The 14,771-nt window shown below is 40.9% G+C and overlaps 1 protein-coding gene across 1 annotated transcript; it reads left to right on the top strand.

The window, feature by feature from the left end:
- The first annotated feature begins 1,985 nt into the window (after positions 1-1,985).
- LOC102373990 (programmed cell death 1 ligand 1-like) lies at positions 1,986-14,492 on the top strand. Its single transcript, XM_006025414.3, has 6 exons — positions 1,986-2,050; positions 3,269-3,622; positions 6,026-6,319; positions 8,625-8,720; positions 12,298-12,354; positions 13,537-14,492. Exons 1-6 carry the CDS (start codon positions 1,996-1,998, stop codon positions 13,557-13,559), a joined length of 879 nt encoding a protein of 292 aa, XP_006025476.2. The 5' UTR covers positions 1,986-1,995; the 3' UTR covers positions 13,560-14,492.
- The last annotated feature ends 279 nt before the right edge of the window (positions 14,493-14,771 follow it).

The raw sequence follows: 14,771 nt of genomic DNA, 5'->3' as shown, positions 1-14,771 counted from the left end.
TTGAGAACCACTAGACTACAGGGCTTGTTTCCATAAGCGTGAAAGAGGGCTGAGTCAGCATGGTAGAAGCTAGAATGAGAGAGAACTGTAATCAAAATAATAGTTCAAGCAGACAGCAAAGAGATCAGATGCCCCTGGGGGCAGTCCAAGCTCTATTTCAGAACACTCTTCCTAACTTTACCTTCTGGGTGGCTTAGAGTCTCACTGATTCTCTTTTTCAGCTTTTCCAAAGAGTAAGCAAAAACTTGTACTTGAGATAAAATTTCTGCTTGGCAAGGGTAGGCTCCCTCCCACTTGCCAAGCAGTTAAACTAGTTTGAGTTTCTTCTGCTCAAGGAATTGCCAATTCACCTGCCTCTTTAGGTTTCAGATTGGGATTCCTAGGTGCCAGGATATATAATTCCTTGCTGTATCAGTACACCCAGGTATCTCAAATCTGCCTCCCAGTTATAGCTCTTGTCATTTGAAAGATTATTCTCTCGAGACTTGACATTTCTGGTAAGAGCTGCGGGATGGAGCTAGTTGTAACTCCTCCCTTTAAACCAGCCAGTCAACCCCTTCCAGATTATCCACTAATGTTATCTGCATCCCCTGTTGCAAAGAGGCATTCATTTAAGTATGTTCTCTTTGTGCCAAGAATAGAAGAATAAACACTTTGTCTATATATAAAACTGCATGACGGTAAAGATTTAAGGCAGGGTTGTTAAACTTGTCCCATGCCTTGGGTCAGATCCAAATCATGGTGCTCCTCATGTGCTGGATCCATGAGGCAAGCAGGAGAGGTGGTGGGGCTGTCAGCAGTGGAGGCAGTAGCAGTGGGGTCAGCAGTTACAGCAGTAGCAGAGTGGAGCAAGCAGTCAGGGGCCAAGGGGCAGCAGCCCTGAGCAGCTGCAGCGATCTCTTGATACAGCCCTTGCTCATCCCCTGCCGCCAGCAGCCATGTCCAGTAGGGCCTTGGTTTCTGTAGCAGAATCTGCCTCTTGTTAGCCCCATCCCCAAATTTCTTAGCCTGCCAGGAGCCCTGCTACCTGGATCTGACCTGCAGACTGTACATTTGACACCCTTGATTTATGCAGTGCTGCATTGCTTGAAGCTTAATTTATAGGTGATCAGAGGGGAGTTTTTGATTTAAGTAATGTGTCTTAGATCTAGCTCCAATGCTAATTACCTTTAAAAAATCAGTATTGTGCATGGATTTATTGAGGTCCTTTTGATATATAGACATGAGTGATGTTAACAGTTAAGACATATCAATATGGACATCGAACTGGATAACTACACATGAGTTCTGGAATCAGTCACAATGTGAATGAGATTATCTAATTATAATGTTCATGCAGCATCCACCAAATAGTTTATACAAATGATTTTCAGCCTGTGGGTTGTTTGCAAAGTATTCATTTTGGCCAGCCTCTGTTTCTTGCAACAGAGTGGCCTGTCCCCTTAAGAAGGGGCAGCTAACCCTGTTAAGAAAGTTCAGCTGTGGGGCATTCTGCTAGGGAGGGAGTGTGAGATCTGAAGCAAAAGAGTAGCTTTTCCCTAATGTTTGGGTAGGACAGTATTTTGGTTAGTGTTGCTGGTAACAGGCATATGTCAGGAGGCATAAAGACTAAGCCACCTCTCCTGCAAAAGGCAGCAGGATAAGCAACCTGTTTGAAGTACTGTAATGGGTTTCTCTGCTTATCTTCATTTCAGAGAATAGCAATTTGAAGTGCTGGGGAAACTAAAAGTGAAAGGGTTCTGAGGTGGTATACTGCCAATAGCTAGCTATTGGGAAATATGGATCTACTAAAAATAGCAGATGTTCAAATACAAACAAAATAAAAATCTGGTGACCAGACTTTGGAAACCAGACATGGGACCAGAACAGTGAGTTTGTCACTTTCTCAGTAGTCACATATATACTTAGGCTACATTCAACATATAGTGATATGCTGGATATCATACAATAGTAAATAACCATTAATTTCGTCTCATTTTAGGTTCTTCTTACAAGATGGAAAATAAATTGTTTTTGTGTGTATTGGTGTCCTGTTGGCATTTCCTAAATGGTAAGAAGCTAAAATGTTTAATTAGATTTTCTTTCTATGTGATGATGCTGGCAGTTGTAACTCCTAAATTAGTTTTTCCGTAACCTGTAAGGTCCGTGGTGGCCAACCTTTTTTGGCAGGCATGCCACAATTTCAGCTGCCTCCAGGGAGGGAGGTGACCTTTTTGTGGTGGCCCTGCCCCTTGCTGCTGATTAGCCAAGGGGCCCAGTGGCACCACTCCTTGCTGCTGATTGGCTGGGGAGGTGGCAGTCCCACCCGTCACCACTGATTGGCCACTGGGGGTGGGGGCGGGGGCTGTCCCTCACCAAGGGGATGTCCTATATTCTGGGGATGTGTCAGTGGCCACAGTAGTGGTGACACCTGAGACCTCCTCTTGCAGCAACATCCTGTTCTCATTCCTTTACATTTGGCTGAAGGCTTGAGTCCACCCACCTCCATTCCATTGCCTTCCTTTACTGAGCACTTGGGCCTATGTGCCACACACAGTATCTGCCCCTGCCATATGTGGCCAGAGGCATAATGGGATACCTGAGTGCCCTGGGCACCAGTGGAACATGTGGCAGCATCATTGGCTGTGCTGTCAGTGGCACAGCTCCTTCCAGGGTCAAAACAGGGTGCCCCAGTTGCCCTCCCTTTGTTACACTCCTGCTTGCGGCGTATGTGCCAAGGATTGGCCATGCCTGTTCTGGGTTGGGGAGAGGGGGAGAAGATTCATTGCTTCATTCAGATGCAAATGTTAAGTGAAATGTGGGCTTGAATAGAGCTGGATTGAAATCCTTGGCCAGGACAGAATTTCTGTTTATCCACAAAGCACCATGGACAGAGATAAGACCAGAAACCATATGCAGAACATTGCAAGTTTGTAGGCTCTAAACATCCAAGGAACTATGCTGCATATCTATGGTAATATCTACAGAACTGCTGTCTGTTAAGTCTTAACCCACATACAAACAGAGGATTGTCACAATTTGCAGCAGCAGTGCAAACTTCCTCCACAGTGTTCTGAAATAGCAGCTCACCGTACACCCACACTTACTTTCTATGCACAAAAATCCTTTGTGTGCACAGAGCAGATATCTGCAGGTGTAGACAACCAGTCAGTATTCATTTGTATGAATTAGGTATGCATCAATCTACATACAACAATGGGAGAACCTACCCTTGAATATTACATTCACAATCAGAAAACAAAATTCACATCTGAATTCTGTTTTTCAGCTTTGTTCAGAGTCGAAGTTCCCCAGACACTGTACATTGTAGACTACGGGAATAATGTAACCATGGAATGCAGGTTTCCAGTGAATGACCACTTAGAGCTTAAAGATTTAAGTATCATTTGGGAGAAACAAGAACAAAACACAAAAGAGGTTTACAAACTTCATAAAGGGAACGAAGACTTTACAACCCAACACAGCGACTTCAGTGGAAGAATAAAACTGTTTCAAGAGAAACTGAAATTGGGACAGTCTTTGCTTCAGATTAGCAATGTAATGTTCACTGATGCAGGCAATTACCTCTGTCTCATTGGCTATAGAGGAGCTGATTACAAAAAGATCACCTTGAAAGTAAGGGGTAAGCATTTTACTGCGATGTCTGTTTACTTACAAGTCTTCCCTCATTGACTTCAATGGGGTGGCAATGGTGCCAAAGGGTGAAATTTTGTTCTTGATCACTAACTAGCGTTTCCTAAGTGTGTAAGATCACAGCTAACTATGTGCATTGTAAGCTCAAATACAGAGAAAAACTGCCTCCCGCTCTTTCCTTCCTCAAGCATCCTTTATCTCAGCAGTTCTCTACTTCTTAGACTCAAAGTACCCATTGAAAATTCCAGCTCTTAATTTTCACTCAAAAATTAAGGTGACATATGGGGGGCAGGGGGGAAATATAGGCAGTGTGTCAGGTTGGCATAAGGGGGCATGTGTCCATCCCAGATTTCTGCGCTCACAGCAGAGCATGAGGCTGCAGCCTGGCTGGACTGGTACCGGGCAGGAGCGCCCTCCTCAGCCCAGAGAGCAGGACCCGGTGCGGCAGGGCGAAGCAGGGCAGGGAGGCTTGGTGCTGCTGCCAGGAGCACTGCACCATCATGACCACCAAGGTTAGGTGCCCTCTGCCCAACCAGCAGCAGCAGGAGGGCACAGCTCCACACCGCTGCCTGCTGTGGCACTTCACCTTAGTGGCTATGGTGGTACAGCTGGCATGAGGTTCCCAATGGAGTTGTGCCCCCCTGCTGCTGCTGGGTGGGTGGGGGTGCCTCACCTTGGTGGACATGGCAGTGTGGCGCTCCCTCCCAAACCAGGTCCTGCCCTCTGGGCCACAGAGGCAGCTCCTGTCCGGTGCCAGTCTGGCTGGGCTGCAGCCCCATGCCCCGCTGTTGGCACAGGTACTTAGGGGGGGCATGTGCCTCCCCATATACCCCGATGCATTGCCTATGGCATCACCTATGCCCACACACCCCCAGCCCCACAAACACACCCCCTTCCCTGCACACTGGGAGAGCAGGGGGCAGGGGGTTGAAAGTGAGGAGCACCAGCAGGACTATGGGGGTGGGGTTCTGTGGGTTGGAAGTAAGGGGCACTGGCAGGGTGAGGGAGCTGCAGGTTGGGAATGAGGGGTACCAGCAGAGCTGAGGGCTGTGGGGGACTGTGGGTCAGGAGTGAGAGGCACCAGCAGGGCTTGGGGGCTGTGGGTCGGGCATGAGGGGGCATCAGCAGGGCTAGGGGGTTGTGGGTTGGGAGTGAGGGGCACTAGCAGGGCTGGGGGGATTGAGGGACTGTGAGTCAGGAGTGAGGGGCATCAGCAGGGCCAGGAGGCTGTGGGTTTGGAGTGAGGGGCAATGGTATGGGCAGGGGTAAGGCACTGGTATATCAGGGCTGCTTAGTGCCACAAAGCAGCAGGGGAGTAAGTCACAGCTGGACCTAAATCCTGGTAAGTGAAGGGGGCAGGGGGAGCTCTGATTTTCCATGGTAAAAAACCCACAATCAAACACCAAAATATATAGTTATTTAGAATTTATTTTATTATAGTAATTGAGGCACTGGTAGGCTTCCAAATTGCTTTAAAATTGTAAATATTATCAATAAAATGTTGTGTTCAACTAATAGATACATATATATACATGTATACATATATATACTGGAATTTCATTTTAATCGGCGGGGGGGATGCAGATTTGGGGAGTTTTTCATCAGAGGATTTTGGATTTTTTAACAGACAAAACCAGGATCCCTGATCATCTGTCAACCTCATTTTCATTCTGAGAAGCTATGAAATGCTTTTCACAAAACAATCAGGTATATATTGCAGGCAGGGCTTTGTAGCAATACACAAATAATTATTCAGTGTCAAGAATGCAAAGTTAACTACACACTGTTCTTCACAAAAATATATTGGAAAATAGGCAAACAAAGATGAATATTAGTACCACCTTGATGCACAGATACTTATACAAGTAAATTCCCCAAAACCTGATTGACACTTTAAGTTAAATTGAGGCTTCAGATACAGGTATGGTGTAGAAAGACTAGTGTACTGTCTCTTGCGCTCAACATCAGGAATGGACTGTCCTGATGCTGCATAAATAGGACCGCTTCTAAAGCACTAGCAAAGCTGCCTAACCCCATATTTCCTTATGGGTGTAGCCTGTACATTTGGCTTTTAGTGCCTTAGACAGCAATGAGACAAATGAAGAATGATTCTGTGGAGGCGAGCAAAATGGGGCAAGCACTGGGCTGGAAGACAGATATGATAGTTAATAGATTTTGCAAAATGGTAATGAAAATAGATCAGTACAGGCACAAAACTTTCTTCTCCACCTTTAATGTAATAAGCATGCAAACTATACCTTGCCTATCAAAAAAATATGGTAAATTGGTATGTAGACTTAAGATTAAAAGGCAGGCTTGGCAGAGAGAATGCCCCACTGAAAATAATAACAGGTGTTTCTTCCTGACTGAAATATATTTTTTATTTGTTTAGCTCCTTACAGAAACATAACCACAAGAACTGTGCCTATCCAAAGTAGCAGAGTACACAAAGAAAAAGTGCTAACATGCAAGTCAGAAGGATATCCAAAGGCAGAAGTCATCTGGCAGAATGGAGACTACCATGATTTGAGTAACAAGGCAAATACAAGTTATGAGACTGGAACTAACCAACTGTACCATGTGACAAGCACCCTTACAATTGACATAAGGATTAATGAGACTTTTCGCTGCATATTTTGGAATAAACAGCTTCAAGAAAACACATCTGCTGTTTTTATCATATCCGGTAACATTTCTGAACTTAAGTATGATAATACATTCATTGTAAGGTACAGTCTGGGTGGACTCAACCACTATCTTTTTCCTAATCTAGACAAGATCCTAAAGAAACATAATGTAGAAAGAAATGGGTATAGCTGAGTTTTAGGCATGATAATTAGAGACTCTAATGGGTTTATTATGTTGGGGTTTTTTAATTAGGTCTGTATATCAGCTTCTTTTGTGGGACTGAGTAAGTCAGAGAACTGCTCTGCCTCAGTTCCAATTGTGCAAATGAGAACAACATCTCACAGTACTTTTATAGACATTAATTTGATCATGAATCAGCACTCTGAATGGGTAAAGTACTAACTATTGCTATTAGTATATTTTCTTACCATATTCATATTTCCAGTATACATCTGTAATTGGCACTACTGGTTTAGGGTTGGAAATTTTGCGTAGCCTTGACAAGTTTTGTATAAATTATCTATGAATCTATGACAGGAAATGACATATAGTTTTCCTAAGAAACATGAACAGAGTTTGGTGCTTAGAAAGAAAACCTTCTCCTAAATTAACTACAGTTTCCAGAACTGTGCAGTTAGACACTTGTTACAATCATGGTAACTTGCACAACACAGTTCCTGTGTGCTACGATTGCAGTCCTTATTCCTATGCTAAATTTAAACAAATTGGTATCAGGATCAAAATCTGTACACAGCTGAGCTGGGTCTTGGAAACTGTTGGGGTACGGCAGCAGGGCAGGGGGGACAGGGGAATGGGAGGATCTAGGATTTAAAAAATGGGGGGTGCAGATGGTATGATCCATCACTGCACAACACAAAATATATTTTTCTTCGGTTAAAGAGAATATTGAAGATTTACTAATATTCTAGGGACCCAGCACTATAAGATTCAGTTTAAGATCAAAGCAAAACCAAATACAACTTTATATGATTGTGGACTAATATGCTAGATTATATATTAAATTTAAAAAAAGACAACAAATGACAAAAATAATCAAAAGAGATTCTTTTATTCATCCTTCTGTAATTGTACTTAAATGTACAGGTCACTGTTATGGTTATGGTTTTAAGCCAGAAATGAAAACAGTCTACAGAGCTGTAAAATAGAAGAGAGAGATTACCAGGAATGACTGACAGACATCAAAATTGCAGGAGAAAAGATAGCTTGATTAATGGAACGTCAAGATTATTAAAGAGAGAAAGGCATGTTAACATCTTTGAGTGAAGAGATATTACCAGGAATCAGGTAGAGATTACTAGGAACTGACTCCCTCAGGATTTCTTGAATAGAAATGTCACTGGCAGTTTGTTTTAAAGTTTGGGTAGAGCTGGAAACAGGGGGTTGCAACTGTACCTCTGCAACCCCCTGGATCTGCCCGTGAGCAGGGATGTTGCAGTGAGCAAAGAAAGCAAATTAAATTTGATGGGGAAATGCCTCATGTGGGGGATTCAGTCTAGCCTTATGCCGCTTTGTGGAATTTTACCTTCCCAAAGGGATTTTTTAGGCTTTCTCTAACAGCTATTCTAACAGCTCTTTTCTTGAGCACCCAGATTGAGGAAGCTGAGTGGCAGTAACGACTTCATTCACTTTATCTTGTTTGAAATGGTTTATATTTACTGATGTAATGGGATGTCAGTGACCTGAGCAAGATCAGATGGCTTGCAGTGCAGCATCAGCGGCTATCTTGGAATAGAATTCAAAATGTATTGCTGCTTATCTTTTTGTGGGCAGTCTGCTGTATACAGGCCATCCAGCAGAATTAAGCTAGAAAGCAAAGAAGAAAAGCAGTAATGTCATTCTGAATTGTTTAGAGAGGAGACATCTGGAGTACTTAAGTGCATTGTGGGAAGGAGAAATTATAACTGCAGTATAAACAGGGAAGTATAATTTTTCCAAAACAGTTTTTCTTTGGTTTAAAAATCAGTTTCTAAAACAGTATATATCTTTTCTCATTGATTCATCCCCCTTCACATGTCTCTTGTTATAAAATATAATGAATTCTGAGAATATGTATAGGGTTCAAAATTATTTCAACTTCTCAAACTAACTTTGAGTTTTTGTGAATGCGGAGATATCAAATAAACCTGTGATAATTAAAAGCATTCACTTTAGACTTTGAAGTTTTATTTTGTTTGAATCTATGAACTGATTTGAAAAACAAGGGAAAAAAACTGCAAAAAATGTTATAGGGGTTTTGTAGCTGTTGTTAAATTTCTATGATACAGAAGAATTCATCCTTCTCCAGTAATTAAACTGGAGACTGTCATGAGCTTATCTCCTAATACTTTTTAATATTTTTTAAGGTTATGATGAAGATAACAGCAGACACCATGGACTAATAGGTGTGGCAGCATTTTTCCTTGTATTATTGCTGTTATGTTTATTCGGGATTAAAAAAGGTATTGTTTTTAATTTATTTCTCTAATTCCGTATCTTTGTATTGCTTGCCCATACTAACAGGGTTATACTCAACTGATAATGATCTATTCCACCCCCTTAACACTGAAACCATTGCTTTTTTTCTTTCCTAGTTTCTCCATCTTTCAGCTGTCTTTCTTTTCAACTTATCTTTCCACACCATATGCTAACCACTAAAGCAGTGTTTATTCTCTGTCTAACACAATAAAATGTGTGGCCATATCTCTATAGCAGTGATTCTCAAGCAGTGTGCCACAGCACCCTGGGGTGCCTTGAGATCTTTTTAAGAGTGCCAGAGATTTCTAATAGGAATCAGTGGGTACATCTGCACATGCGCTTTACTACAGAGTGGACTAATTAGCTATGAAGTAAATCATCACAGTCTACACATGTGCCCGTATTAGGGCACAGCAAACTAATTAACTCTCACAGGATAGTACTGTCAGGGACAGTACTGTCTCACAGCAGAGTCATTTACTGGGCTGAAATGCACATGTAGATGGTGCCCCGGGGTGTGGGGGCAGACTCCTGGCTGCCACCCAGCCCATGGCTCCCCATATTCAGCACACTCATGCCCCAGCCAGCCCCAACACTGCCCAACACTGCCACCCAGGGCTGACCCCTCAAGCCTGCTGCAAACCTGGGCATACAGTAGACCCCCGATTTACGTGAGTATTGTGTTCTGCGGGAATTTCATGTAACTTGAATTCATGTAAGCCGGGACAACTTTCCCTATAGGAAATAATAGAATAGTAAGGGGTTGCATACCCCAGACATACCTTAGTCATAGCTTTTTTTCACCTTTTCTCGGTGGAATTGCCTTAAGGAGGTGTGTCTAGCATCTCAGCTATGCATCTTGAGATGCTGCTACCACAGTGGCAGCACAATGGCTGCACAGCTCTGCTCGATTCCACCTGCAAATCTTGAGGTGTTCGCATATATATGCGAATCTTGCGAGCATTCATGTATATGCAAATGATGCACATCTTGAGAGGCATTTTCCAGTCCGGACGCTAATAAAAAAATCGCCTAAATGCGAGACACACGTAAGTCAGAATTGCGTAAATCAGGGGTCTACTGTATTCAGCCCTGGCTCATAGTGTTGCTGTCTGGGGTACACATGTAGACACTGCACCTGGGAGCAGTTCATTCTGGCTTAAATTGCTCTGGAGTTTATCACTCCATTTTAATTACACGTGTAGATGCACCCTGTAGTGTTAAAACCATTCCACCCTGTTGTGGGATTTCTGATTTCTTTGCAATAGAAGAATTGCTCTGGTATTTTTCTGTAACCAAAAAATAAGTGAAAACTAAGACCTGGTATTTTCTGAGGGGCATGTTGGGTTTATCCAGGGGTGCCTTGACTCTTAATAGGTTGAGAACCACTGCTGTATAGGCACATTTCCATTGATCAACCTGTATGTGATGTTGCAGAGCGGTGTGACAGGTGCTTTAATTTACAGAAGGGAGTTATAGAAATACATTCTAGATGCAACTTTCTGATAACTAGACTGCCATATAAATAACCAAGAAGCATCTGCAAGACTTTTTGAGATTTATATCTGGAAGATTTTTAGCACACGAGGGACCTGCTGTGGCTTGGCACCACTAGTGAGATTCGTTTCTCAATATTTTTTTCATGTAAGGATGAGAGCTGCTTTACACAATTTGACTAGCTAAAATTTGGTAGCTTCAGGGCATTCTAGATTTTACAGAGTTGAAGTTCACCGCAGGACCAAAAAATCATTAAAAAAATAGATTGTTTGAGACCACACCTAAAATAAAAATACTTTAGTTTTTCTGGCGAAATGAAAAACTGAAAAATTCTGTTCCTAAAATATTTCATTTGACCTGGAAATAAAAATCCACTTTCTGGGCCTTCTATTCTTTAAATATTTTAAAATTTAAAGTTAGGAAAATTCATCCCAAAATATTTCATTTTGAAAATGTGGAAATGGAAATTAGATGTTTTGACTTCCTGGACTTTTTTTTCCAGCCAAAACTGTGTACTTAAATTGACAGGAATTTGTTAAAAGTTTCAGCTGCGTAAAACTAAGGAGCATTTTTCAGGGATGGGATCTGCCACCTTTTTTAGGCTCTGAGCCAGAGGACCCCAGTTTGGGTCACAGGTGGGCAGAGGCACAGGTGCTGCTAGGACCTAGCTACTGCCACTACTTTGCCCTGCGTCAGCACAAAGAAAACACCGCAACTGACATTTCTCCCCAGGGCGGCAGGGGAGAGGACTGCTGCCAAAGTCCTCCACCGCTGAATGCTGCGGAAACTCCATGTCTGTGGGCTGGATCAAATGATTCCATAGGCTAAATTCAGCCCACAGACTACAATTTTTTTATCTCTGTTTTAGAGCATAAACTATTTGTCCAAAAATGTCACCCAGCTGTATGCAAAGGACCTACTTAAAAAGTACTGTGGGCTTCACTGTTCATGTTTAACTATTAGTATAATAAAATAACCCTGGTTTATCATATTGTAACAATATGACCAGATAACTGGTAAATCTTAATCTGGTAATATAGCAGACATAAACATACGGCTTGTGTGTACTTCTATTGGAAACAGAGCCAAGCATTATCTTTTTTACTGTAGTCCTCTTTTCCAGTAACAGCTGTTTGTAGAGGCTTATGAAATTGCAGACCTGAAAAAGCAAACACTTTTTTTCAGCTGGCAGTACTTCCTGACCAGTAATCACATGGGAAAGCTTTTATCACCAAAGTCTATTAACATAGTGTGTTCCTTTTCTGTCAGGTTAACAAGACAATATACAATATAACTCTGTGAGTCTCAATTAATCTTTTCACTACTTCCCTCTACCAGGTGCTACTAAGATGTCTCTGTCAGGCCTGGGGAGAATTAAGTCCTTTTGTTCTTCTATAAAAGCCTTGCAGATACAGTTAGCAAGTTTTAGAATAAACTGAATCAGGCATTGCTCTATCAACGTCATTTTTGCCATAAGGGTTTAGTAGTAACAGGAGTACGAAGTTAAAATGAAGGATGGAACAGGAAAAAGTCTTGATTTCAATATATCATATTTAAAGTTAGGAAATTTAGCAAATTAGTAAGCTCCTAAATTTCCTTAGTTAGAATAATTTAAAATTGTGTAAATATTTTCTTAAGCCCCAAATCCTTTGATAAAAGACATTAATTCATATGGGAAACGTATTTTATAGTACCTTTGAAGTTAATTCAAATAAGGATAAAACAGAACAGCACACAAACATTTATTATTAGTCTAATAATCAACAAAGATTTTTTTTTTTAAATCCAGTTTGGACCAGACAGTTCCCTGACAAAGGATTTAAACAAAGGACTTTTTTTTCTCTCTGTGGCAATGGAGCCTAATAAATAACAGAAATTTGTCAGGTAGCTTTTTTTCTGATTTTGCACTGGGACAGTGACAAAAAGTCTTTTTAAATGGGCACTGTACCTGATTTGTAGTTTATGAAATTATACAACAGCAAATAATATAGATACTTTGTAGTGACCCTAAATCCAAAATGAGTATTTCTTTCCCTTTTTCATCTTCTTCCTTTTTTGTTGCAGCCAGAGAATATAAGTACAGTAGGACGTGTACAAAAAACTCATTACCGGATGTGACAGGTAAACATTACATAAAGTTGGCTCCAAGTATCTCAAATGAAAATGGCTTAAACAGAATTTATTAGGCAACATTGCCTCCAATTTAACATTGTCTTTTTCAGTTATGTAAAAACTAGACAGTAACAATTAAAGAATGGGCCTTGGTACCTTTATTCTGCAAGAGGGTTTTAAAAGTGTATGCTGTGAGCAGTGCATTAAAAGCAATTAAACTACTAGACTGGATAGATGCCAAACCTGGACAAGCTTTGTATACAGTACAAGCCATACCAAAATGAATCATGGGTTATAGCTAAAATTCTAGGCAAAATGCAAAGTACAAGATTTTCAAAAATGACTGGTAATTTTGAACCAATTCTTTGGTATTCAGTTTGAGACACGTTGAAGGTGTCTTCCAAGTTCAAGAAGGCAGTAGACCGGGGTGGGCAAAATGCAGCCTGTGGGCCAGATGCAGCCTGCCAGGCCATTCTATCCAGCCCGCGGGGCCCCTAAAAAATTTAGAGAATTAATATTTATCTGTCCCTGGCTACCTGTCATGTGGCCCTCAATGGCTCGCCAAAACTCAGTAAGCAGTTCTCCACCCAAAATAATTGCCCACCCCTGCAGTAGATCCTAGCTTTGTTGGAAGCCAGTTTATTCAGAGCAAATGCCAGCCCAGTGCAGCAGCTATGCACTCTTCAAAGAAACCTATTCTATAATGTAGAATGGCAGAGTCACCTGTAGGTTGAGTCATCTGTAGATTTCCCTCAGACTTCATATCTCATGCAAATAAGATCCCAACCCTACATTGCACCATATTCTTGATTCTTAAGTGTGCCAGATATCACAAGCCCCAACTGCAAAGACTGTAGGGGTAAGAGCTTAAAGCTAACTGCTGCCAAGACAGGCTGGAACTATGGAACTTTTAAAAAATAGCAGGAATTATTAGTTCCACCTTCTCTGCATTTTATAGATTTAAGATAACTTTTCCCTGGGTTAAATTATGTATTGATTGACATCTGTGCAAACCCATTGGACAAATGGATACAGTTCAGTGCAGAGTTGGCCCTTACTGTAAAAACTTTTGGTGAGAAAGAGGTGAGGAAAAATGTGAGGGGGATAGAATTAATCAGAGATTAAAATGCCTTCATAAAAGCATGTTGATTTCTTTTTGTACAATTCTTATTCTGTTTTTTTCTCTTACAGATGTACGAATTGAAGAGACTTAGCTTGTATTAGCAGGAGAAGGTTTTTCTAACTACCCCATTTTTATTTTATTTTAAATCCTGGGTCTGATCCCTATATCATTTATGCCAATGTAAATCAGGAAAAACATAAATGCTATTACTGGACCTACGTTTTGCATCATGGCATCAGAGTCAGGCCTTCTAATATATATGTTTGTATTTATTTAAGTGTCAAGATGTCTGCTTTGTCAATGATGCACTTTCAGGAACGTTATTTATCTTTCTTTTTTTTTAATAGTTTAAAATTAAAAGCACTTTAAATTCTTGACCCTAGTTAATTTCATACTCATTTTTTAAATATTCTGTTTTGTGAGCTCAAGTTTTTCTCTGAGCTTAGAATTTCTTGCTGAGACCACACCTCTTTCCAACTTCCATGGATAAAGCTGCCATCACTTTGCTCCACACTAAGGATTTGGATGGAATGAGACTGAATGCCATGCATGCAGGCCAATTTCTTTTGTACCTGTATTTCAAGATATGGACAATGTGTAGTTAAGGCTGAAACATGCTTCTAAACTCTTTTGTAACAACAGGGTTCCTCCTGGTTTGGGAATCAGCAGATATTACCCACAGGGCACTTAATTTTTTGTACTTCGAGGAAGACTTTACTGGGGCTTATTGTTCCTGGGAATGAAGTTTGCACTACTGGCTGCCTGCTGGTCACTATTCTGATCCACTGCCTGCTGATAATATAGAACTTTGGATCTTCCTGAAGAAGAGCTCATGAAGTGGACAATCTTTTTCTTTCTTAGAGAGAGTTGTAATGCAACACGTTATATGAAGCAAAAGGGACATTTATGAAATCATTCAGTAGGTACTCTAGCACTGATTTCTGGATTCCATTCATTAAGCTATTATATTTAATTGTATTTTGCTAGCTGCCTAGCTGTATCTGGATACCCTTGTGTCATAAATAAGAATTATTTATTACAATAAAATTCACAATTATATTTTTTTAATAAAATGCTTTTTTCTCTTTGTTTTTATATTCTAACTCCTAAGCACCTCTCCTTTTTGGTATGGATTTTCTTTACATTGGTTTATCGAGAATTTTTTAGGACTTCCAACAGCTTCTATGAAAATATTTAGAAGGTTGTATGTATACTAGTACATAAACCAGAATCATTACTCAGCATCATCCCAAATGACCTTTTCCTGGACTACTAGAAAAACAGTTTTTTGAGATCTAGGAAC

Source organism: Alligator sinensis, unplaced genomic scaffold (genome assembly GCF_000455745.1).
Source record: "Alligator sinensis unplaced genomic scaffold, ASM45574v1 scaffold392_2, whole genome shotgun sequence".
Classification (NCBI taxonomy): Eukaryota; Metazoa; Chordata; order Crocodylia; family Alligatoridae; genus Alligator; species Alligator sinensis.
This window is presented reverse-complemented; position numbering and strand designations above follow the sequence as displayed.